Source organism: Notechis scutatus, chromosome 4 (assembly GCF_049901735.1).
Source record: "Notechis scutatus isolate UNSWTSFEM ecotype Mainland chromosome 4, rNotScu1.2, whole genome shotgun sequence".
In the NCBI taxonomy this organism is placed as follows: domain Eukaryota; kingdom Metazoa; phylum Chordata; class Lepidosauria; order Squamata; family Elapidae; genus Notechis; species Notechis scutatus.
Window position 1 is genome coordinate 30,363,837 of NC_142012.1, and position 26,429 is coordinate 30,390,265.

Here is a 26,429-nt window from a genome sequence, read left to right on the forward strand (position 1 = left end):
TCTAGCCAAAAGCATTTCCTACCCCATAATGGCTTATATCCATCAGTAAGAGCTCAGTCCATTGTAGGTCAAGTGGCTTTGCACTAGGAACACAAATACATTTTAAAATTGCCATAGATTTATATGGGTTATTATATGAGCATTCTCAGATGTTTGGCAGTGTAAAATATTTAACTTTTACAAATTCTCAACATTCTAAAATTTTGTTATATATTAGCAGTATATAAACACTTATGTATTACCCAATGGAATAAGAAAACAATTTTGCTGTGATGTCATTCCATTGATTATTGTGGTATTATTCAGTGATTACAACCAGCACAATCTATCAGTTTTATATTTCATTCTAGGTGCTCTGAGCATATAGTAATTAATAGCTTGGATTCACACATGAAGATTTAATGAGACTTGTTTGTTCTTTATACTAAGATTTGTAAATGTTTTATGGCTTAGCATAATGAGTGAACTACTATGGTTTGTTCTATATACTCTAATGGTACTATGTGTACACCTAGCTATAGGTTCTAAATGAAAACAAGTGACTCACAATCATTTAAACCAGTTTTCTCCAACCAGATGCTTTGCATTTTATGCTGATAAAACATAATCATAATCTCTTTCTGGACATTGAAGTCTGAGCACCTGAATAGCTTGGGTTCATCTGAAGGGCATTAGATTTGGTACTCCAGATGACAAAGGGGGAAATATTAAACCTTTTCAGATATTAATATGTTGTGTAGGATACATACATAAATATATGCTGGTTCTAAACAAACAAAAGCAAAAGGGGTAAATTTAATCTGTATTGAAAAGATTTTGAGGTCAGCATTGTGGTGACTTGTGTAACTTTTCTCATTCCATCAGCTGATATCGATGACATGAAGATATGTTATGCCTTGAAAGAACGTGAAAATGCTACGAGTGATATCTTCTATTTTTCAGTTGAAGATAATGGTAAGATTTTCTGTTTTTTACACTGGTTCAGTAGGTTTAAAGTGGTGTGCATATGAATATTGGCATCGAATATTGTGAATTTGTTGTAATTCAGGCTGCACAAAATACATTGCATATACTGAAACTGCTTTTTTAAAAAAACACGTCCTTTTGTGCTCAGAGATATTGAAACACACACAAACACACATACACATACATATACAAGATTACACAACAAATGGAAATTACAATTTGGTTTGGTTTGCTATAGATACATTATTATACCTTATTTAGAGATTTGAAATGGCTTCTTTAGAGACAGTACCATCAGTGTGAAACCTGATTTAGGAAATAAAGAAATACATTGTAACAGTCTCCATGAATTGATAGGAAAGGTTTGAATATTTCTGTTGTAATAATTTTCAATCAAATGTCATTATAATCTGGTAACTGTGCAAATACTAATTATACATCCTAATTGGACTTTTTAAATGTTATTTTGGTTATTATTGATGAGCATGTGTTTCTTGCAACTCCATCTCATTCGGGGAGGGGCTTAATTTGATTTTATGCTGATAAAACATGCTGGGCCTTCCTATTGGTGGAGGCCGTATTGTTGGAGAAACACGGTACTCTGAAGAACCTCAGATACAAAAATGCTGCACTGTCATTACACAATCAATATAACTACTTACAATATATTTAATCATTTCTACTTCTGTCCTATTAAAATCATGATTTGGTGAAAAATGTTGAAAGATGGGGAAAACTGTATGTAAGCATGGGGTAGGCAGAGATAGAAATGGAGATTCAGATCTAGAGTTTCCAACTTTTAAAAACATTTTTTCTCATTCTTTTTAATAACTATATGATTGAGGAAAGAATGCTATGGGACAATATATGAAAATAATCATGTATATTATAATCACTTGATGAGACTAAAATCCTGGCGTATCTAATTGTTTAGCATTTTAATCTGTATTTGGCAGTATATTGGCTATAAGAGTAGTCATCCCACAACTAGGCCCCTTTCCAAAATGTTCACCTGTGGAATGATGGAACTGGCTGAGAAATTCTGGGAGTTAAAATGCATACAGCTGGAAGGCAGCCAGGTCATGGAGGATTGCATGATATGTATAAGGGTGTAACATGGAAAGAGCTGTACTAGAAAAGCCGGAAGTCTATTTTGTCCTCCATTCTGTTCCCACTTTAGCCTTTAATATCCATTAGAGTAAGTGATAATTTGAGATATATCACATTCATCATGCAAATAACTCTCCAGTCCTAACCACACCAAGGATTAATTTTATTTAGATCCAGTAGGATTTCCTTTCATTTAAACATGCATAAGATTGTGATAAAGAACATATACTTTTTTTTAAAAAAAAAAGCAGTTATGAGCTACAATTTTTCTGATTTATCAGTAAAGTCTTTAATGATAACAATGATCACAGGCTTTATTACTATTCCTAGATTTTAAAAGGAAAGTCACACGCTTTGATAATTTTGCCTTCAGGCAAAAGTATTCTTATACAATGTACAATGAAATATTAATTGTACGTGAAATTTCTTATTTGGAGGATGTTTGCATTACACTCAATATTTAAAAAAACAACAAAGATGTGGCACCTTATTACATTCCAAAATATATTCTATATATGTTTGTGTTTTCTGAAAACCATATGAGACAGTAGCTGTTTAAATTTAATCCTGGATTTCTGTTAAGCAAAAATTATTTACTATTTTGTTTGAAATTCATATGTACTAAACATATATAAGATGAATATGGTTTCTTTTGTGCATACAGTATATGAACTTTGTAAAAGTGGCACTATCTTTGGAGTAAACAGTGATTGATTTCATAGGGTACAATCATGTACCAAAGATGAGAGGCTAATAACTGAGGTTCTATAAGAGTGAAGACACATGCATGCATCAGAAGTTTCTTAATATTTCTGAGAGTAATGAAGGTAATAGATAATGTGAAGCAGCTGATAGGTGATAATTGGTTTTAAGAGCTGTATGACTAAATGTAATATGATGTTCAGATTTACTGGCAGAGCAGGAAGGAAATGCCCTCAGGTGCATTATTTCTAATTACAATAGATAATGCAACTCTCTATCTGTGCATTGCATAGGTGCATAATAATTAAAAACAAAAATCTTGTGGAATAGAAATTGAGTAACCAGGAGAATACATTTAGCTTTTGAAAGAAGTCACAAGAAGACTTGAAATAATGAATTATAATATATTGCATAGTAATTCTTCTAATAATACAACATATGGGATAAGTGAGGCAGAAATCTTCATTTATTTATTTAGTTAATTAATATATTTACACAGTATGTATGTATACAGTATACAGTACTGTAGGCCACTCATCTCATATACATGACTCTACATTAATTAGTTATATTGGTTCCAGTAAATTCTGCAGGAGCTGCAGTGATTACCAGAACTGGAAGAAACTGCAATGACTTTATACCCCTGTGTTTGCTCCCTCTCTCTCTCTTTCTCTTTTACACAAACACACACACACACACAGAGAATTGCTGGGAAGAAATTTTGGGAAATGAATAAACAGGAAGAAATAGTTTGTCTATTGTTTTCTTCTGCTCTCAATAGTAAATGGTGATTAGAAATAAATGAAAGGAACACATCTAAAGAACCTGCATGGAGATTTCCTTAAAGTTTCAAAGTGCCTGATATCTGTATGTGATTTAGCACATCATTGAGACAAACTCCACCCTATACTTCCTTCAGGAGAACAAGGAGAGAGTGATGTGGAGAAAATGCATTTGAAGATGGTAGGAGCACTATTTGAGCACATATGCATTATTTGATAAACTAAGAGAAGGACAGCCCCCAAATACTGAACTGCTGGGCATTCCTTTAGAGCAGTATCTATGTGTATTGTCCCCTCCCTCACAAGAAACCCATTTCAGAGTACGAGGATGTTTGGAGCAGGGATAAGAATGTGGCATTGGAGCTAGATGTGCTGCTATGGCTTCTATTTAATTAGAGTGACCAATGATATGAGCAAATACCTAAATAAGGCTGGGAGAGTAGGATGGCCAGATGGTCGTATATACCTGGGCGATCACACTTTGGTAAATTTACTTGTTCATTTTCTAAACCCAAATTTAACAGGAAATCTTAGAAACAGAAGGTGAGCTTATATCATATTGATGTATGAAATCTACTTATAGTAGATGGCAAGAAATAAGATTTTCTTTGATCAATCAAATAATTTCTATGCCCTACCCAGCAGGTGGCACTTTAAAACATTTGATCAATTTACAGTTTGGAAGAATCCTCCTTTTAAAAATGTTTCTACTACAGTCATCAATAACGTTGTATAAATAGTATAAATGGCTTGTAACATGCACTCCTACTAATAACAATGAAAGAAAAGTATTGAACACAAGCCAAGAGAAACAAAATGGATGGAAAATATCATTAAGCTTCTGCTGTAACAGGTGAAATAAAACACCAGATAGAACGATTTATTTCAGTAAGGCAAAGAACCGGATAGCTGAATTTCTTTTCTGTTCTGACAATTGTCTTTGCTTGGTAGGAACAGTCAAATCTTCATTAAAGAATAAACGAAGTGTTTTATTTGTTTTATTACATTTTATAAATTATAGAATATTCTGTATAGAATTATAGAATATTTCATATATCAGTAATAACTATTAAACAAATCAGTTTTGAGTGTTCCAGTGATATGAAAAGTATATACATGTGGTTTTCTGGGTCATGGTTTTGTACCATGAAGAAGCTAATATTTGGTAAGTTTAATTATGTCCTAGAATTAACTTAAAATACTGCTAACTATATTTACAAATCAGAATAGTACATCATACTTAGCTCTTTGTTGCTTCAATTTATTGTCTTTTATAACTTGATTTGCCTATTGTCTTAAACAGTGATAAAAAACTGAAATAATTGTATAAAAATCTTTCAATGAATAGCAAAATACAGGTAGTCCAGTAGTTCATTTAGCGACCTTTCAAAATTGCCAGGGCAATTAAAAAAACAAGTTATGACTGTTTCTCACATTATAACCTTTGCACCATCCCCATGATCAGTGGTGGGCTTCAAAAAAGTTTACTACTGGTTCTGTGGGTGTGGCTTGGTGGGCATGGCTGGGTGGGTGTGGCCATGTGACTGGGTGGATGTGGCTTTTTTTTGCAGCCCTTCCCCATTTTTTGGGCCTTCTGGGCCTTGGACAAGCCTCCTGGGTGGGGCATTTTTGCTCCCAGGAAGCTTCCCTGGGGCCCAGGAAGGCAAAAAAATGGAGGGAGCAGGGGAGCTGCTCCCTCCATTTTTTTGCTTTCCTGGGCCTCAGGGAAGCCTCCTGGGTGAAGCAGTAAGTAAGCGAGGGGAATCAGCACAGCTGATCATAGGAACAGATGATTGTCGGGAGGGGAAAAAAAAGAAATACCTTAAGGAGTGACTGGGCGGGGTCAGCGTCAGGCAGGCGGGGTGAGCGAATGACCAGTGATTGGGGCAGGGGTGTGGCCAGCCAGAAGTTACTACCGGTTTGGTGACCCACACCAAATCCTTGCTACCAGTTTGTCCGAAGCGGTGCAAACCGGCTGAATACCACCACTGCCCATGATCATGTGATCAAATTTCAGATGCTTGGCACCTGGTTCCTGCTTATGACCATTGCTGTGTACCAAGGTCATATGATCACATTTGGGGGCTTTCTGAAAAGTAAAGTCAATGGGGAAGCAAGGTTCACTTAGTAACCAGGTTACTAACTTATCAATTGAAGTGATTCACTTAACAACTGTGGCAAGAAAGGTCATAATAAAACGCACGTAATTTTGTTCGTATGTTTGTTCTAAAAAATAAAAACTTTGTTTAAAAAAAATAAAAAATACAACTCACGTAACGAATGTCTCACTTAGCAACAGAAATTTTGGACTCAGTTGTGGTTGTAAGTCGAGAACTAACTATTTATTAGTATAATAATTAGTGTTGCATTCTTCTATTAGGTAAATTAACACAGTTTTGTAGGAACTGATATAGCTTTTATATTATTCAACAAACCAGGAACATAAAACCATCTGTAATCTTCTCCTTTTGAAAATCTATTCACTTAAAATTTTAATGTATTTTTTATTTTACTTACTTTTAAAAAGTTGTAAAGTATGTTGAAATATATTGTAAACAATGAAAACAGTTTCCAAAACAGTTTATAAACCTTATAAGGAAAGTAGTTTTATTCGCTTGCTTAATAGAACTATATACAAAGATGAAATAATCTCCTTTTATTATATATCTCCAGTCATGTTTAAGAAATAGAATATTTTCCTATAATTAACATAATGGATTTTCACAGAAAGATACTTTAAAGTAGTTACATTTATGTCTGATTTTTCAAAACAATTTCAGCAACATTTTAGCTGTTAGATAGGATGTTTTAATCGCCATATTTATAAGAAACACTTGCCTTATTAGGCAGAAAATTAGGCAGAAAATAGGCCAATCCAGCAATACTTAAAAATTGGAGGCATCCCAACAGTTGTATTCAGATATTATCTGAATTGTTCAACTGCCTTCCATGGAGCCTGTCTGCAGGAGTAAATGGCCTTTCATATGGTATAAACCATGGTTCCGCAGCACCAACAGTATGCAAAATCAATCTTTGTGTGCTTGGTGGAGAAGTGGCACTAGATTCCTTGTCATTATGACACTGGATGACATGTTCAATAACCCAATGTCATCAACTCAATGTTCTTTAGGAGTTATAGGATTCTTCCTGCCACACAAGGAGATAATGCAATGGGGAGAAAAATCTTCTGGCCAGTCTCATTCTACCAATGTAGATCCATCAAATTGATGGATATAGTGTGTGTGTGTGTGTGTGTGTGTGTGTGTGTGTACACACACACACACACACACATACACGCTACACATCAGATACGTGCACTTGGGCTAATGAGGTCCCTAATAATCAACCAGAAAGAGTTATGGATGGTAACAACATCAAGTAAAAAGTTACTCAGGTAAAACTGAGTAGTACTGTTCAGTGATGTTAAATCAATTCTTTGATTTTGGTCACCCAAAAATCTATTAGATTCAAGAGTTTTTATAGTTTTAAGAGAAAGTTGCATTGTGCATTAATTTTATTATTATAGAATTCTCTATGATAGAGGCTAGATTGCTTTATTCATATACTACCTATGTATTGCATGAATCAGTATCACAGTTTCTGACCTTCATCCAAGTAGACATGGGTAAAGGATTTTATTGAATTGTTCAGAAGCACAGCACATTGCCCCATTCAGGAGCATTTTCTTTGAATTTAAAATAGTTGTGTCCTGATATAGTCTACTGTAAAAAATGTCTGACTTCCATATATAGCCCTTTTAATAGTAATACCAAATAAGAGTTGTTCAATATTCTGTCTATACACTTTAGTCTGCATTTCTAGTACTTCCTCCTGACAGAAAAAAAGTTCTTTTCTGAAGGATCCAAACTGCTCTGGAGGTAGTAAAAATTTATCCAGGAATCCAACATTGCAAAAATGTTAAGAATTACAGGCATTGAAAAGCAGCACCTAGGTTTACAGAGGCAGATTATAGGAATAACAGATTATTATGGCATTATTCAGACTCTGAGATACCACTTCAAGATTCAGAATATAGTTATGAATTTATCAGAATGGAAATGCAAAACTATGGTAAAATGAATTAACTATGATCCAAATTCTTTAGAGTTGGCCTAAGCCAGTGGTGGCTAACCTTTTTGGGCTCCTGTGCCAAAAATTGCATGCTCGCTCGCGTGTACATGCTCACATGCCAGTACCCAGAAGGCAATGCGCATGGACGGGCCCGTGTGCATGTGCACAGGATTTCCCCCCCCCCCCATCGCACCCTTACCTGCATTGCGCCTCCCAACTGATTTTTGGCCCATTTGAGGCCTTTTTCAGGCTCCCAGAAGCTCGAGGGAAGCCTCTGCAGCCTTTGGAGGCTGAAAAATGGGCCTGTTTCATCACTTCCGGTATTTCCAGAAATACAGGAAGTGTGGAAACTGGCCTGTTTTTCAGCCTCCAAAGGATGCAGAGGCTTCACTCGAGCCTCTGGGAAGCCGAAAAATCAGCTGGGAGTGTAGGCATGTGCAGTAAGGTAAGTTTGCCTGGGGCTCATGTGCCCGCACAAATGGCTTTGTGTGCCAACTGTGGCTTGCGTGCCATAGGTTCGCCAACACAGGCCTAAGCATTCCAGGAATTATAAATCATATTGCTAGAAAGGAATGCAGATAATTTTTACCAAATTGTCTTACATCCACAATATCACGACTGTTCTGGTTTTTTTCTTAATCCTTTAGGATAGATTTGGTTAGACATAAAAAAGGGAACACAAGGAAGGAAGAGTGAATCAACACAGATTTCCACTAATAGAAGATCATTTCTCTCATTTAATCAAATGTTTTCCACCAGAGAAAATCAATCCGTGGCCAAAGAGTATATATACCAAACAGTATAAATTATATATATACCAAACAGTATAAATTAGTCTTGGGGACTAATTTAGCAAGGAATAAATAAGATCACAATAAGATCACATGATAGCATGAAGGAAATCTATAAAGAATGCCTAGTAGACAAGATACCCTTCTTAAACTAGCAACAGAACAATTTTAAAATGCAGTGTTTGTGAGATAATTACATCAGCTATATTTTAAGGATTGGGTTTGTCAGTATTGGAGTATATAAGTGCTTGGGAGGGGGGAAATAATGGCAGGCATCATAGTAATATATTATGCTTTAATCCTGTATGAATATATTTAGATCTAGTGTAGCTTTAAAGGGATAATCAGAGAAATAATTTAGAAGGCATACTCCAGAATATTTCTTAGAAGCAGGGTTTATATATGTTCAGTAGACAAACATCATTAAAGTTTGTTAGAGTTTGACTATTCATGTTGGATAATGTTGTAAAGAAGGCCTTTATTTAAAAAATAAAAATTGGACTGCCAACATTGAGTACACTGTGGAAAAATATAATGAAAAAACAAAAAGTTTCCACATTTGGGCAAGTGGTAGAAGTGGAAGTGTATAGGTGAAAAGGTTAGAGGACGGGAGTATTGAGGGCTTTTTTTTAGAGTCTGATGTATTTTAATGCTTTTTAATTGAGTGTATTCCACCTTGTGCTGGTCTTTGACCATAATAAATATTTAATGGATGGATAGATAGTTGAATGATGGATGATTTTTTAAATTATGTGTAAAATAATATTTCCTACAGTAAAAGAGACACAAAGAACATTATTCTCACCTTAATAGTATCAAAAAGATAAGAATTTCTGGTTGAGGACTGGGATTGTAAGCATTGCTACTTGAATAGATACACATTTGTATATTATTAGTTGTAAGTAAGCTTTGTGATTGGTTAGATGGTTGCATCACAATCATTACAATCTTTGTCCATTATTCTAATTTAGGGTGACATATTTTTATCCAGGCCCATGGAATGGATTGACCCTACATGCATTCAAGCAATTTGGATGAAGTTGGTGTCTGGAGTTTCAGAGAAATGAATTCCCTACACACACACGCACACACACACACACACACACACACACACACACACACACAGAGTTTTTCTCATGTTTTCTTCTCTATGCCCAGAAATCATGGCAACTTATACTGTACATAAAATCTTTAGCATAGAAACCCATAAATAGAAACCCATAAATATAATGGTTCAATGTAATAGGAAAGGTATTTTAAATGTGAGTCTTTAATTTTTTCACTGATCTAAGCATTTGAATAGACATCCTGACTGAGAACCATGTACAAAAAATAGGAAAGAGAAGCTTTGTTATCTGCTCTGTCCCAAGCTGCTTCATTTCCCAAATTACCTTAGTGTGCCAATAGCTTCAGAAACTTTGTTTCATGTTAACACCGCAAGGAAAGCACCATTCCTTAAATTGCTTGGGCAAATGTTTCCCAAAGGCCCATGCTTGTTTCAAGTCTGCCATGTCATCTGCTCATCAGTTAGTATAAACCCAGGAGAACAATCATATGGGTAAGCATACTTGTGTAGATAACTTGGGAAGTGCCTCAAAGAGGCTGTGCAAAAACTCAAGTTGCCTCAACATGAAGCAGTGACACTTTGCAGCAGTTAACATTTTCCTTATTTAATATAATATGCTTACATATTATTTCCAAACAATTAAGTTTCACAGAATATTGCTGAAGGATAATTATAGTGCTATGGTCTCCTTATTCTTATTTATTTATGTAACCATTAATATTCTGCCATAATGTTTACATACACACTTGAAGACAATTATTAAGTCTCCTTAAGGTGTGAAATATTGCAGTTGGCAAGCTGGCATAGCAGTCACCTCCTTTATGCTGCAATTAATAGGAGTACACCCATTTGGGGGAAGATTATAGCTTAGATTTACAAGATTTGCAAACTCCAGAATTATTTATTAGCAACAGACAGATGGATATGAATGAAGAAAAAGATCTGCGCCCACGGCTCGCTGCCAGTCAGAGTAATAATTTGAGGAAAGGGCCAAAAGAGTTAAATTCTGAGTTCTTGGCATCACCCTGTAGGGCTGGGAAAACTGCCAATTTGAAGCCCTTGAACTGTTGTTTCCAGTTAGTGATCTGCATCAATAGTTCTCAACTGGTGAAGTGTGTATCGCAGATGAAAAACAGAAGTAGTATAGGGGAGGCACAGGGTATATCATTGGAATGTTAATTATCTCTGTGTAAGACAGATGATCCGTGTTTCCTTGTGCCTGAGTTCTGAACTAAGGGCTGTGGACCTGTAAAGGAGGTTCAAGGAGTTGGAAGAAAACATCTATACAACCATGAGAGTAATTGTTTCATCCACCACATAATCTGACTGATGAAGGATTGCAACTTGGAGAAGAAGTTCATCCATAACTAGGGATGTCTGTAAATAGGCAGATTGCTTTACCTTATATACATGGAGTGCTGAAGCTGCAGCCCCAGGTTGATATGTGACTCCCCAAATCTTGGGTGTGGCTCTCAGTGCCCCTTTAACAGCTGTCACCAAATTATTTCTTCTTTTTAATTTGACAGAAGACAAGAACTGTTAAATAGGCAGGAAAATAATCACATTAATTGAGATCAGATTATAGGTGCATTAAGTTAAATCTGCTTTTTTTTTTAGCTAGGCCATACCATGTATTTGTCCTTACCCTGTCCCAGTTTTGGAATGCAACTTTCCCCAACAAACCATTCAAAATCTATAGAATAGAATAGAATTCTTTATTGGCCATGTATGATTGGACACACAAGGAATTTACTGTATCTTCGGTGCATATGCTGTCAGTGTACATAAAGAAAAAAATAAAATACATTAATCAAGAATCATAAGATACAACACTTAGTGATAGCCATAGGTTACTAATAAGCAATCAAATCATACTGGGAATAAAATATAAATTGTAAAGATACAAGCAACATGGTTAAAGTCATAAGTGGGAAGAGATAGGTAATAGGAAAGATGAGAAGAAGAATACTAATACAGTCTTACTAAGTAGTTTGACAGTGTTGTGGGAATTAGTTGTTTAGCAGAGTGATGGCATTTGGGGGAAAAACTGTTCTTGTGTCTAGTTGTTCTGGAGTACAGTGCCCTATAGCGTCGTTTTGAGAGTAGAAGTTGAAACTATTTATGTCCAGGATGTGAGGGGTCTGTAGATATTTTCACAGTCCTCTTTTTGACTCGTGCTGTATACTGGTGCTCAATGGAAAGCAGGGTGGTAGTAATTGTTTTTTCTGCAGTTCTGATTATCCATTGAAGTCTGTGTCTGTATTGTTGGGTTGCAGAGCCAAACCAGACAGTTATAGAGATTCAGACTCAATAATTCCTCTGTAGAACTATGTGTATGTGGCCCTTCCTTTAAAAAGGTTAGTCTTTTCTTAAATTATCAAAATAACTTTGCCAAAGCTTATACGCTGATCTTTCCTGGTCCCTTTTAGATATTTTGCTCTTAGACACTCTGCTATTGACTGTGTCTGGTGAAGCAAAAAGTTTGCTCCTGTTCCAAGTTTTTTGTGCCTACCAGTAAACAATAGAAGTAAATGTCTTACTTTGAAATGTTTCATTTTAAATTGTCCTTTCTGCCTTGACAAGTTTTATATAATTCTTATGTTGAAAACAATAAAAAGTTATTCCTGGAATATAGTAGATTGTCAGTATATCTGAGACTAAGGCAAATCTGGCATTTCTGTTATTATTATTAGATGCTATTCTGAGGATATTTTTAATCCATTAAGCAATTTGGGATATGTCAAATCTTTGGACTACTATCATAATTTACTTTTATAGCCTACTGTTGGCTGTAGCATATGGGAGTTTTAATCCAAATACTGGATCCAAATCCAATGTCAGTTTGCCATCCTACTCTTTTACTTATTGCACATTTTCTCATTATGCTGAACAATAATTTATATCCAAGACTCCTACTTGACATACCCACACCTGAAACCCTTATAAACAGAAGAACACTGACACTGACATCGCCTAAACTCTGCAAAAGATGTTGCCCAGTCTTGTAACAAAACGTTCGGAAACCAGTCCACAAACTTGGAGAATGAACCCTCACCCTCATCCTACACCCGAACTACAGATATTTGCTACTATTATAATGATTTATTTCATTACTTTCCATGAAATGCACCAGAATCTGTTAAATCATCAACAGGGTTTATAACCTGCAGTGGCTAGACTTGCACAGCACACTAAGTCTGAATCAATGTTATCTTTACCAGCTTATAAAACCATTAGGTGACTAATCTTCCTAATATTTTCACTGATATGATTACATGCCAGTTGCCCTCATTCTTGGACCAGGAGCTTCTTGCTCATTGTTACACATACTTTAGGTACTTTCTGGCTAAATTACTGCAGAATTATCTAGGTGGAGCTGCCCTTTAACAGCCTTTTAACTGATACAGAATCTGACAGTGTGTACAGTCTGGGTGCTTTGAAGTTCATATGTGTTACACTACTGCTGCTAAAACCTTGTTACCAGTATGCTTCCGGTGCATTCCAAGTGCTGGTTATTATCATTAAAACCTTATATGAAATGGGACAGATTACTTGTGGGACCATCCATGTCTGAGGGTGTCAGTTTTTTACACCTGATATGACAGAGTGGGGATGTTCCAGATCCCTTCTACCAAACAGTGCTATCTTGTAGGACCAGGGATTGCTTGGCCTGTGGAACAGCCTTTCCCTGATATTTGGATGACTCCAACCAACTTGGTCTTCCAGAAGGCAGATAAAACTTGGCTTATCATCCTAGTGCTAGGGTCAAGATATTAAGAAATCCATGTGTCTTATGTAATTCTTATGTAGTACCCCTTGCCTTGGACTAAAATATTTTAATGGATTGTGGGTTTTTATATTATCTTTGTATATATTGTTTTACCTGTCAATGTTATGTAGCTGAAGTAGAGGCTGTATAAATTTTCTGCTACTAAAAGATTTCAGGAAGCTATCAGATATCAGTAAGAGATACATGTAACAAGGTTTTGATGAATAGTAATTTGGACAAATTTATATATTGGTATTCCAGACATCTGTCTAAAGTTCTTAGAGCATAATAAGCAAGAACCAGGATTTTTAAAAAATTATATCTGAAAACAAACTGGAAGCATATATAATTCTTTCAAGACCAGTATCTCATGATCTTTAAAATGCATAGAACAAATCCATACATTTTTGCATTTGATTAAGTTTACAGACTTTTTTCAAGGGCAGCCCTAAGTAATTATAAGCTACAGTAATCTAACTATAAGGTAATTGAATTGGATGTGTGGCAGTATCAAACACCATGTTGTACATTGTCATTTGGAAGATGGACCTTTAAACTTAACACTTTCATTTTGACTCCTGCTATTATTTATTGTTTGTGCTGTATCAATAATAAGAAAAGGAATGGAACAAAACTTTAAAAAATAAGTTGCAAAACCATTCTTTGAAGAGATAGCATGTATGACACTGAAATAGGAGGCCAAAATTATACAATAGGAACAAATGGGTAATACGTTTTTTCAAAACTCAGATACCTTTGTAATAAATTCTTTCAGCTTCTCTTGAAAGGCACAAAGTACAATCCTGTGATTGAAGGGAGGGGATATTGCCTGAGCTGAAAAAAATGGTGAAATGTGTACTTAGCAACTTGTTCAGTCAATTAATTTCTAAAAAAAAATAACCTTATGCCCTGTGTTTAAATCATGATACTCCTTTGGTCTTTTTAGCTGCCAGCATGATAGTATGAAATCTGTTATTTATATACTGTATGGTACAGCCTATGGTAATTAACTTTCCTATTATTAATTATAAATAAACTCTCTAATCCATGTTTCACAATGGAGCCCTTTATAAAGGAATTTGTTCAATCTTCAGTTATAAAAAGTATGTCAAAATATTAATATTTTCCAGTGATTGTGAATTTAAACAGTTTTAAGTAATATGATGAATTAGGCTACAAAAAGCAAACCACTCATTATATACCACAGCTATTTATAATTGCACATCTACTGCAATCTTAACTAAAGGCTGCATATTCTCCTGGTTTTTAGTTTGATGCCTTAATTGGCTATCTGTGAAACACTGGCTTTTCCCTATTCTCTGCCATATATCTTAGCAAAGTTAGTGATTTATATTTTATTTTATATTTATATTATATTTATATTTTGAACTACTTGATCTTTACAGATTTCTTACAATTTATTAAAGCTATTTTATGTGTAGTCCTTCAGGTTTTAAGAAAACTCTGTTTTGCACTCTATTAATCTGTGTACACAGAGGTGACTCTGCACTCTCAATCTGGAAACAGAATCTAGCACAACGAGGGCACTGGAATCTGTTGTAGTGGCAGCTGTGGGTGTTATTCTGTGACACTACTCACAGTTTTCTTTTGGCAGTGTCTTCAAAGCTGATGGAAGCTTTGAATAGTACAGAGACACCAGTGTGTTCTGTCAGCAGCTCAACTTCTAGTTCCCTTGGCTGGATGTCACAGTGTCATAGGGTATCTTTCACAGTGTCTTCATAGTGCTTTCATGGTTAGCTTCAAGATCTCTTCTCCAACTCCAGTACACTGTAGAGGAATTGGCAAGGCGTAAAGCATTGTGATAATGTGTCTGATACAATTTATCTGGACTGTGATAATCAGTGATAATCAGTGACTAAATGCTGGTGGACTCCATATGATCCTAGATTAATGATAAATTTTACCTGTTTATGTTATTAACAGTTTCATTCACATCATCATAAATAAAAAAGATTGATGTCTATGGTGGCTCTTAATCACCCCACTTTTGGTTATCCTAAAAGTTTTTTGGAGGAAACTTGACTTTCTTGGTTTTTTTTTTCCTTTGAACATATTTTGCTTCTCATACAGGAAGCTTCTTCAGTTTTGACTGAATAGTGGGGAATGAAAGGATTTATATTATTTTCAGTCCTCTGGTTGTTAGCATTCTGAAGGTTGTTCATGAACTGTGACTCATTGAGGCCCCTTGAGGTTTTATCTCTACCCCCAGGGTTACCTGAATCAGAGTGCAAATGAGTGTAGAACCTTATTGGGACTGCTGAAAGATAGACAGGAGATAGGTGATGGTGTAACCTTACCTGTTGTTCAATTTTTACATACATGGCCTCTTTGACTCCTTCTTCAAACCAGTGCTCCTCCCTATTCAAAATGTGGCCTTTATTGTCTTCTTTGGGGATACAAAACACCACATCACAAACCCATGGCATCACATATAAGAACAAACTCACTAGGACAAAATTTAGCAGTCCATCTGCATTTGAAAGACAAATGTCATTCTTTTGAAGACAGAAAGTCCGCATTATATTTTCTTCTTTTTTTAAATAATAATTGTATTTTTGTCTCATCAAAAAGACACAATTCAAGTGAAACCTAATACAACACATTTACATAGTATTACAATGAAGAAATATTGTCTCACTCATGCAGTTTTATTCATATTGTATATCATGTAGTCCTGTATGTGAATATTGAAAGGATTCTGGATATCTTTCAGATTATATGTACTACATAATAATTTATTTATTGAACTGAATTTTAGGAGGAAACAGATTGAAGAGCCAACCTTTTCGTTTGAACTGGGCTTGGATTTCATTGGAAAAAGAATATTACATGATAGATGAGGATTCCAAGGTTCTGGAGGTGACCCTGAAACGCAGAGGATATCTGGGGGAGACTTCATTTATTAGTAAGTATGGTTTTAATATGTTGAAATATTAGAAATGTAACATGTAGCTTTATTATAGGGAACTTGTGATTTTTGTAGTTTTCCTAATCAAAAGATTATAGCCACTATAAAATTACTTAAAAGAAAATAAACTTTTATAGTGTAAAAGATTATATCAACACGTATACAGTAATGGAGATGGTGACAAATTTGTCAACCTGTTACTATGTACTTTGAATATTTGTTTATGTTAGATCTCTTTCTGCAATGTATTAAACTAATCTATTCTAGCTATAGATTAGTCTACCTTAACATACCTTTATTTATTATCCTTCATAGTACAATATTTTTATAAATGCATGTTTTTATAAATGCCCTCCAGATTCATTGATTTTTTTTTACATTGGGCTGTACCATTTACTTATGAAATGACTTCTTTTTATTTTAGATTCAAAAATGCATTTAATCCTGTTTGTATAAAAATCTTTCTAACTTAGGATAGAAGGCTGTTCTCTAGGAATATTTGTTGTTGGTCTTTCTTGATTTGAATTATGTGACCTCTTTATGCCTGTTACAACAAATACTGGCTGGTATAAGAAACATAGTAAGCTGGGGAGGAGGAGATGTCAGAGGTGATTTTAAACATTTTACTTATTAAGGCTCAAAGTATAGAAGTGACCCTTAGGAAGAAATGCTGCAATCTTCTTTAGTTTGGTGTCCTTTAGTTGATCCCCAAACATACAATTTCTACCCAAGAAGACAGAGGCATCATTGACTTGGAAATCAGCACTTTTAGACATTGGAAGATTGTTTTTGCATGTGATTGTCTTTGAGCAAATCCACCCAGCCACTTTGCTGACTCCCATCCCCATAATAGGGTCATATAACTCTCACATTTGGCTGTCTAAAAAGTTAGCCTTTGCTGTCCACTCAACATGGATCATTGTGGCTAAGGACTGTATGCTACCATATGTGGCCAGACTTGTCAAAATGGTGATCTGCCCTGCCTTGGTGGGAGTTTTTTGTTTTGTTTTTTTGGATTCTTTTTGTTTTTACTGGTTTTGGGGTGTTTTTTTTTTTTTGGAATCCTATAATGTTGGCTGAATTGGTTTTTCAACAAACGTTTGGAGAGTTACCATATTTTTTGGACTATAAGATGCTCTGAACTATAAGATGCACCTAGCTTTTGGGGAGGGAAAAAAAATCTGCCTCTGCCTCCCAGCAATTTGTCTCCTTACAGTAAACAGCCTGGTCAGCTTCAGCACAATGTGATTTAGCATGAGCAGCTGATTGGCGGTTGGATCCGCCTTCCGGAATACTGCCTATCCGCTGCGGGAATCGCCACCACTGCCACTACCTATCACCGCCTGTACATGCCCAATTTTCAGCCTCTGCGCGTCCTGTTTTCTGATAGTTCCAGGCAGCGGGGATTGCCACCGCTGCTTATCCCCGCCACATGCCCTGGCCTACACACACCCTGGGCAAAAATGGGGTGTGTGGAGGCAAAAGATGGGGCACGCAGAGGCTGAAAATGGGACAGCGGAGGCCAAAAAAGGGGTGTGCGTAGGCGGCAATAGGCGGTGGCGATCCCTGCAGCCTGGAATAGCTGATAGGCAGTATTCCAGGAGGCCGATCCAACTGCCAATCAGCTGGTCAGGCTAAATCAGGCTGTGCTGAAGCTGACTAGGCTTTTTGCTGTTTGCTGCAAAGGCAGCAAATTTCTGGGAGGCAGAGGCAGAGGCAGATTTTTTTTTCTCCATACAAAATAAAAAAGTAACAAGAGTTACTACATAAACTATGGGCAGATTTATTTGTTGGCAATGCTTTGACAAGATATTTGATGGAACTCTAATGGAAAAGTGTAGGTAGTGACACTGAAGTGACTAAAAGCTAGTGACGGCAGACCAGAAAAATGTTCTTCAGCATTGAGAAAGATAATTGAAAGTTTATTACAGAAGAAGTTTATAACACTCTGCTGATTTAGACAAATTGAAGAGGCATGAATCATGGAATGTTCAGCACAAATATAGAAAGTTGCAGTTGGTTGCTGAATGTGATGAGTGATGAAGTATATGACAGAAGTAAAGAACGAATGAAAATAAATGGAATTCCTAGCCAGCAGTTCATTACTGAGCAAGGAGTACAACAAAGATGTGTGATAATTCTCTTGGGAGTTTAATGAAGTTAAAAATATATGTTTAAAGGATGTTTTGTTCTAGTATTGGCTAGGAACGTGACTTCACATGTCCTGTTGTTTGCAGATTTATTATTCTTAAAATTTTGTAACTGACAGCCTCAAATGATAATTTAATTAAGAGTTACTTTTTTAAGCTGCAGCTGAGTAGAAACATTAGATATAACATGTTCAAGCTCAAATTCATGATGTTAAATTAAACTTAAATTGCAGTTACCGAAACCAAATTTTTGCAACATGGAAACAGTTCCCAAAAATGTCAGCAAAAGTTTTCCTGTGTGCTGGCAGAAATTACTATCAAATTTTCTCACTTCTCAGTAATTAAATTCTCATGTTTGATTTTTTTCTTGCATTTTAAAGCATCGCATTAATATTAGAAATGTGCAAATCCAGGAGAACAGAAGGACACACACAGCTTGTCTCTTAAAATCAGTAAAGTAGTGGTATATTTTTCTTGGCTTACACAGCTGTGTTTGCATGTGTGTGGATACACTAATCAAATGCAAGGACATGCATTCAAAAAGTCAGTAAAGCTAGGAAAAGGTTGCAACTGCTCAAACATTCAAAAAAAGTCCTTAAAATGCATTTCCATACATTTCAAAGCACATCCTTCAAAAGATTTGAACAATCTTAATATAAATTTTCAAATCAAATAATGAAGTTAGGTCTTTACAATTATTTAAAATGGGCCTAATCTGAAAGGTCTCAGCATTGCAGTAATACAATTGAGTGTCTCTGAAATCTCAAATTGTTCTTGAGTTATCAAAATTAATTAAGATAAATTCACTGCTGGAATAAACCTTTGCTTTTTGCATTGGATCAAAAGTTTTATTAACTTATATATCACTGCCTAAGCCTGTTTAAGTTACTTTGCAATTTTAGGAGTGTATTGTAGAAAATATCTACCACATGAAGCGTGACTCTTCCTAAAATGGCTGCTATTTGGGTGATGAGGGAACACACCATATCATTGAAAAGCATGGTGGCCCAGTGTGAAAATGGTCGCTTCTCACTCAGAAGGTTGAGAGTTCAATCCTAGGTAGCAGCAGATGTTTCTCTCTCAGAGTGCAAAGAGTTGCAAACTCCTTGTAACTGTTGCAAACTCCTTGTAAACATCAGGAAGGGTATCCAGCCAGTAACACTCGGCTCCATTCAGTCAGCCCAAATTAAATCTACCCCAAATTAAGGGATTGTAGGGTCATAAAAAGAAAAAACCTGTTGTGTTGTCATTTTAAGTCTTAATTGTTTGACTGTAATTTTGCATTCTCATTTGTGTCTTATTAAGTGCCTTAAAACTATTTTATGTAGAAAGGTAGGGTACATTTCATAAGTAAGTATTTCAAGTCTAAGGTTTCTTATATCTATTTTTTTCTTCCAAACATTTACATAGGCATTGGGACTAAAGATGGAACAGCAGAAAAGGATAAAGATTTCAGAGGAAAAGCTCAGAAACAGGTTCAGTTTAACCCGGGACAGACTGTGGCTACTTGGCGAGTAAGAATAATTGCAGATAATAAATATGAAGAATCTGAGACCTTCCAGATTATTTTGTCAGATCCAGTTATGGCTGCCCTGGAGTTGCCAGAGAAGGCAGTGGTGGAAATCATTGATCCTGGTGATGGTATGTTACTTTTTCCCCTGCTTTTTTCCATCTTGTAGCTTTCATATCTTGACTGCCATTTACTGGAATAGAATTTTAACAAACCTAGTATACTTAGTCTTTGTCATAAATGATTACTGTATATTGACCAATGACCTTCTGCTCTTTTTCAGAATCTACTGTGTATATTCCTGGGTCAGAATATAAAATAGAGGAAGATGTTGGTGAACTGTTAATCCCTATCAGGAGATCTGGAGATACTAGTCATGAACTAATGGTTGTTTGTTCCACTCATCAAGGTATTCCTTACTAACTTATGCCAAATATAAATATTGTATTTGTCCCATAAAGCAGAATTTTATTTAACTTAACACAGTATATCCATTTTAGAAATAACATAATTTGTAATGCAAAACAGTTCCAAAAAGCCAGGGGTGGGTTTCAAATTTCTTAACCAGTTCTATGGGCATGGCCTAATTTGTGGGTGTGGCTTTGCAGTCATGTGACTGGGTGGATGTGGCTTGCTGACTGGTTGTGGCTTGGTAGTCATGTGACTGGCTGGCCATGGCTTGTATATAAATATTGTAAATATTTATGTAAATATTTATTGTTTTATTTAAAAAGATCAACTTTTACCCAAAATCAGGCAAAGCAGGCAGGCAGATTGAGTTGCTTGCAGAATCACAGATTCACTCACAGATCTACCTTTCTGCACTGAAAAATAAAAGCTTCCGATGTAAGGAAGGTTCAGCTCTGCTCTTAGGTCACTTCTCCCCTCCCCAACTCCCTGAATACCGGCCCTGACTGGGCCTTCAGGGAAGCCTCCTGGCGAAGGCAAAGCAGTACAACAGCGATTTAGATTAGCTAGAAAGCAAGAAATCTGACCATTTCCTGATTTCTAGCTAATCTAAATCATGTGGAATAGCTTATAGTCGGAACAGCTGATCGTCAGGGGGGAAAAAAAAGGAAAAATGGCAACTTACCAAAAATTAGGCAAAGGCACAATGCAGGCAAGTTGGATGGTGCAGACAAGGCAGGCAAGTTGGATGGTGCGCATGCGAGCTAAGGAGTGACTAGGCGGGGAGGGATGGGTGGGGAAGGGCAGGGCCAGCCAGTGGTGTGATTTTCCGTCTTCTCCAAACTGCACAGAATCGTAACAATCGGTTCTATAGAACTGATCCGAGCTGGTAGAATCCCATCCCTGCAGAAAGCTTGCAAATTGCTAGTGAGTAATTTTTTTACATGCTATTCTTCACCTTAAAGTATTTTCTCTTTTCTTTCTAAATTGTTCTTTGTTTCATTTGATGGAGAAAAACCATGGGAAAGCATGATCATTGGGATTTTAAAAGGCAAAACTAGGTGGGGAAAAGAAAAAGATCATTTCTTGATAAAAAGTAACATGGAATAACTATGTTTTTTTCCTTTTCCTTTCATTTGTCTTTCTTTTCTTGTTAGTTTTGCTTTGTATATTTTTGCTGTTTTGAAAAAGTCTTATGGTGCCTTACCTTTCCAAATTACTAAACCGTCACAAGATTCCAGGGATTGTATTTTAAATCATATTCCCAAATAAGATAGTAGAAGATTCAATAATCTTCTTGTTGTTGTTAGTTGTGAAGTCGTGTCTGACCATCACGACCCCATGGACAACGTTCCTCCAGGCCTTCCTGTTCTCTACCATCCTCCGGAATCCATTTAAGTTCATGCTTACTGCTTCAGTGACTCCATCCAGCCACCTCATTCTCTCTCGTCCTCTTCTTCTTTTCAGTCTTTCCCAGTTTTATTTATTTATTTTATTTATTTGATTTGTCAATTGCTTACAAGATAATAGGTGTAAGTATAAACATAGTTATGAACACATAGATACATATAAGAAAAATAAAAGAAACAATAGGACAGGGACGGTAGGCACGTTAGTGCGCTTATGCACACCCCCTACAGATCTCTTAGGAAAAGGGTGAGGTCAATAGTAGACAGCCTAAGCTTAAAGTTTTGGGGTTTGGGGAAGAAACCACAGAGTCAGGCACAGTATTCCAGACATTGACCACTCTGTTGCTAAAGTCGTATTTCCTGCAATCAAGTTTGTGCGGTTAACCATAAGTTTGTATCTATTGTGTGCTCTTGTATTGTTATGGTTGAAGCTGAAATATTCATTGACAGGTAGGACATTGCAATGTATGATTTTATATACTATACTTAGATCGGACCAAAGGCGGCGTAGTTCTAGGTTTTCTAGGTCTAGAATGTCAAGTCTGGTGGCATAAGGTATTCTGCAACAAGTAGAGGAGTGGAGAACTCTTCTTGTGAAATATTTCTGGATTTTCTGTACTGTGTTAATATCAGATACGTAATGTGGGTTCCAGACGGATGAGCTGTATTCAAGTATTGGTCTAGCAAATGTTTTGTATGCTCTATTTAGTAGTGTGATATTACAAGAGAAAAAGTTACGTAGGTTTAGGTTAACAACTCTTAATGCCTTTTTGGCTATGTAGTTACAGTGGACTCTAGCACTTAGATCATTTGAGATGAGTACTCCAAGGTCCTTGACAGAATTTGGATCATCAGCAAGGTCTTGACTATTCAGCTTGTATTTTATTTTCTGATTTTTTTTGTCAGTATGTAAGACAGAACATTTATTTGTTGAGATTTGAAGTTGCCATTTGTTTGACCATTCTGATAGATAGTCGAGGTCTTTTTGAAGGGTAGCAGAATTATCTGTGGTGTTGAATAGCTTTACATCATCAGCAAAGAGAACGCAGTTGCTCTTAATATGATCACAGAGGTCATTTATGTAGAGTATGAAGAAAGTTGGTCTTAGAACACTGCCTTGGGGGACACCACTGTTGACAGGTACAGAATTTGATAGGATGTTCCCAATTTTGACCATTTGTTGTCTGTTTGACAGGAATGCTTCTATCCAGTTATGCAGGTGTCCAGAGATACCATAAGATTTTAGTTTTAGGAGTAGTTTGTCGTGTACCACTGAAAATCAAAAGCTTTACAGAAGTCTATGTAGATTGCGTCTATTGTTTTACCCTGATGTAGTCCATATGTTTTTGCAGTGTAACAGTTGTAGATTGCAGGATAGTTTTTTTCTGAAACCAAATTGTTTATTAGAGAGTAGGTTGTTTGTCTCTAAGTGGAGGATAATGGATTGGTTAATAATTGATTCCATGACTTTACAGGTGACGCAGCATAAGGAGATTGGTCTGTAATTTTCAACTAGGCTGGGCTCTCCCTTTTTGAAAATGGGGGTGACCATGGCTTGTGACCATAGGTTTGGCAAGGAGCTGGTCCTGAAAGATTTTTCAAAGATTATGCTTAGAAGTTCGGGTATGGCAGTGGATAGCTTTTTTAAGAAGTAGGCACATATTCCATCCGGTCCAATAGATAGAGATGGTTTTAGATTGAATAGTGCTTTTTCAACATTGTCTTCTGTAAAATCGATATTTATTAGATCATTGTAGTTGTCTGTGGTTCGACTAGGAAATACTGGGCATGATCCATTACTGTTTACAAAGACTGAGCCAAATAATGTGTTAAAGAGGTTTGCTTTAATAGTGTCATCGTTACAGTCTTTACCATTAGGTCCTTTCAGGGGTGGGATGGACCTTGAGTTGTTTAGTTTTTTGTTTACAAAGTTGTAGAAAGCGCGGGTGGAATTGGTGCATAGAAGGTTTTCCTCTTGTTTAATGTGATAATTGGTGCATTCAGTCTTTATCTGGTGGCATAAATTCTTGTATCGGCTTTTGAAGTTGGCAATGTGACCAGATTTGTTTTTCCACCAAAGTGATCTCTTTTTGAATTGAAGCTTCCTTATTGTTATGGTTAATCTATTTTTTTCTGGTTTTGGGAGTTGTTATTGGTACATATAGTTTGATGACTCTTTTGACTTCAAGTTAAAATATGTTCTAATTGTCTTCAACATTATTGCATCCAGTGAATAGAAATTGCCAATTAAGGGATGAGAGGTCGTTGTCTATAAGATCGTAGTTGCCTTTTTTGAAGTTATAATTGGGGATTATGTCATTGTGGTGATTTTTGTGTGGACGTATGTTGAGACAAAAGTCAATCATGTTGTGGTCACTGTTGGAAAAGCGTTGTATAATTTGTATTCCGTAAATTGAATTCAAACTATTGCAGAAGGTGAGATCGAGGCAGTTGTTAAGTCTAGTATTGTTGGTTACTAGTTGTTCCAGTCCCAGATTTGTTACAGCATTGTAGAAGGTTGCATCTATGGGTTCAGTGTTACATTCGTTTAGGGTCCAGTCAATATGAGGTAGATTGAAGTCACCAAGAAAGATAAAAGCGTGTGGGCAGGATGTTTCCCATGTTAGTAGTGAATTTAGCTTGTTTACATGTTCGATGTCATAATCAGGTGCTCTGTAACATAGTAAGAATCGAAATGTGATATTTAAGGACAGTTCATAGATGATGGTCTCAGGAAGAGCAAGCTTCTGGGTAACTTGGATGTTTTTTAGATTAGGCTCTTCTCCAGTGAGTCCTTCCTTCTCATTAGGTGGCCAAAGTATTTGAGTTTCATCTTCAGGATCTGGCCTTCTAAAGAGCAGTCAGGGTTGATCTCCTCTACGACTGACTGATTTGGTCACCTTGCAGTCCAAGGGACTTGCAGGAATGTTCTCTAGCATCATACTTCAAAGGCCTCAATTCTTCGACGCTCAACGTTTCTTATGGTCCAACTTTCACAGCCATACATTGCAACTGGGAAAACCATAGCCTTGACTATACACACTTTTGTTGGTAGGGTGTACAATAATCTTGTACAAGATCTCATATCATGTTATGAAAACACCAATATTTTGTGATAGTTGTCTTTCTTCTAATGCCAGATTCTCTGATGTAAGCATTCTGATAAGAAATGCAGTTTTCTTTCCTGAGCAACAGCAAAATTTTCTAAAACTAGTTTTGCATTCATGAATTTCCACTAAATTTAGTGGAATTAATTTTTTTTTTATTAAAATGCACAACAGAAGGTTGCCAGGGTATTCATCAGATAGTTTGTAAATTGATTTTCGAAGCAAACTGCCAAATAACATGTAGAAATGATGAATAGATACTAAAATATTTTGGATATGCTAATATAAATACAGTACCTCTGTATTTTTCTTGTTCAACTTAAGTCATACCTTAATGGGAGAACTAGTGGAAAATATATGTAAGATCATTTTTCCCTAATACTTTATTTCCTTATTAGGCAAGATGAACTTCTGCCTGGTGGATATGCTGCAAGTTTTATGACCCCATGGGTTAGACAGCTAGTCAAGTTGTGTTTGTGAAGCATGACAGCTGTTGGTCAGTCTAAGATGTTAGGTATGCCAACACAGCTGCAAGATGTAATAGGGAGATGAAAGTATTAAAACAGGTTCATTGCCACTTTAAAAGGGGAGATTAGATTCCTTTAACTAGAGCCTTTCATGTTGAGCTTTACTAGGTGGCCTAACTAGAAATAGAGCTGTGATAAAATAATGTGGTGTAAACTCATTAATTAATTTCAGGGCTTGCACTTTTATGCTCAGTTCATTGAGAGTTAGTCTCATTTAATGCAGTAAAACTATAGAATAAACACTTGGAGAAATGCATGTGTATAGAGAGGGTTTTCACTTGAAAAGTAATACAAAACTCCTAAACATTCAGAATAGTTTGGAGGCAAGAAAAATGAATGTTTTAATTTACATTTAACCAGCTTTCTATGTAGGATAGAGTTTTCCATTTTGTACTTACAGGGCTCAGCATATAAACGTCTTTTGATTCTATGAATGTGGAATGCTGTGGAGAAGGGAGGAAATAATTCAGTTCCTGCTATGTGCTGTTTATGTTAAATGCTTATTACAGGTAGTCCTCAACTTACGATACAACTAAGCCCAAAATTTCTGTTGCTGAGCGAGACATTTGTTAAGTGAGTTTTTTTCCCATTCTATGATCTTTCTTGCCACATTTGTTAAGTGAATCACTGCAGTTGTTAAGTTAGCAATACAGTGGCTAAGTGAATCTGGCTTCCCCATTGACTTCACATGTCAGAAGGTTGCAAAAGATGATCACATGACCTTGAGACACTATAACCATCATAAATATAAATCAGTTGCCAAGCTTCTGAATTAAGTCAGTGCCAAGCTTCTGGATTTTTATCACATGACCCTGTGCTGCAATAGTTGTAAGTGTGAAAAACAGGCATAAGTCACTTTTTCCAGTGCCATTGCAACTTTGAACAGTCATTAACCAAACTGTTGTAAGTTGAGGACTACCTGTACTTAAAGCTATAAGTACAGGGCAGTAAGAATTGGAACTGAAACTGGGGAGGGATTCTGCTTATTTTGATTTCTTCATTTTTTTTTCACCTTGTTGGGATCAGATGGATTCATCTTAGTCATGTTACTTCTAGATAAAAGTAATGGAAAGACAGTGGCTCCTCCAAACTACAAATGTTAGGGAGTGACCCATATTACCTCTCAAAGAAG

The 26,429-nt window shown here is 36.1% G+C and overlaps 1 protein-coding gene across 2 annotated transcripts in view; it reads left to right on the plus strand.

Annotated features, from left to right (window-relative positions):
* Positions 1 to 26,429, plus strand: part of FREM3 (FRAS1 related extracellular matrix 3) — a 60,748-nt gene that overhangs the window by 5,400 nt on the left and 28,919 nt on the right. For both annotated transcript variants that reach the window (XM_026668626.2, XM_087963083.1), the window contains exons 2-5: positions 865 to 954; positions 16,037 to 16,183; positions 19,747 to 19,977; positions 20,130 to 20,255. In XM_026668626.2, the coding sequence (XP_026524411.2) occupies positions 865 to 954; positions 16,037 to 16,183; positions 19,747 to 19,977; positions 20,130 to 20,255 (594 nt within the window). The remainder of the gene's footprint in view (positions 1 to 864; positions 955 to 16,036; positions 16,184 to 19,746; positions 19,978 to 20,129; positions 20,256 to 26,429) is intronic.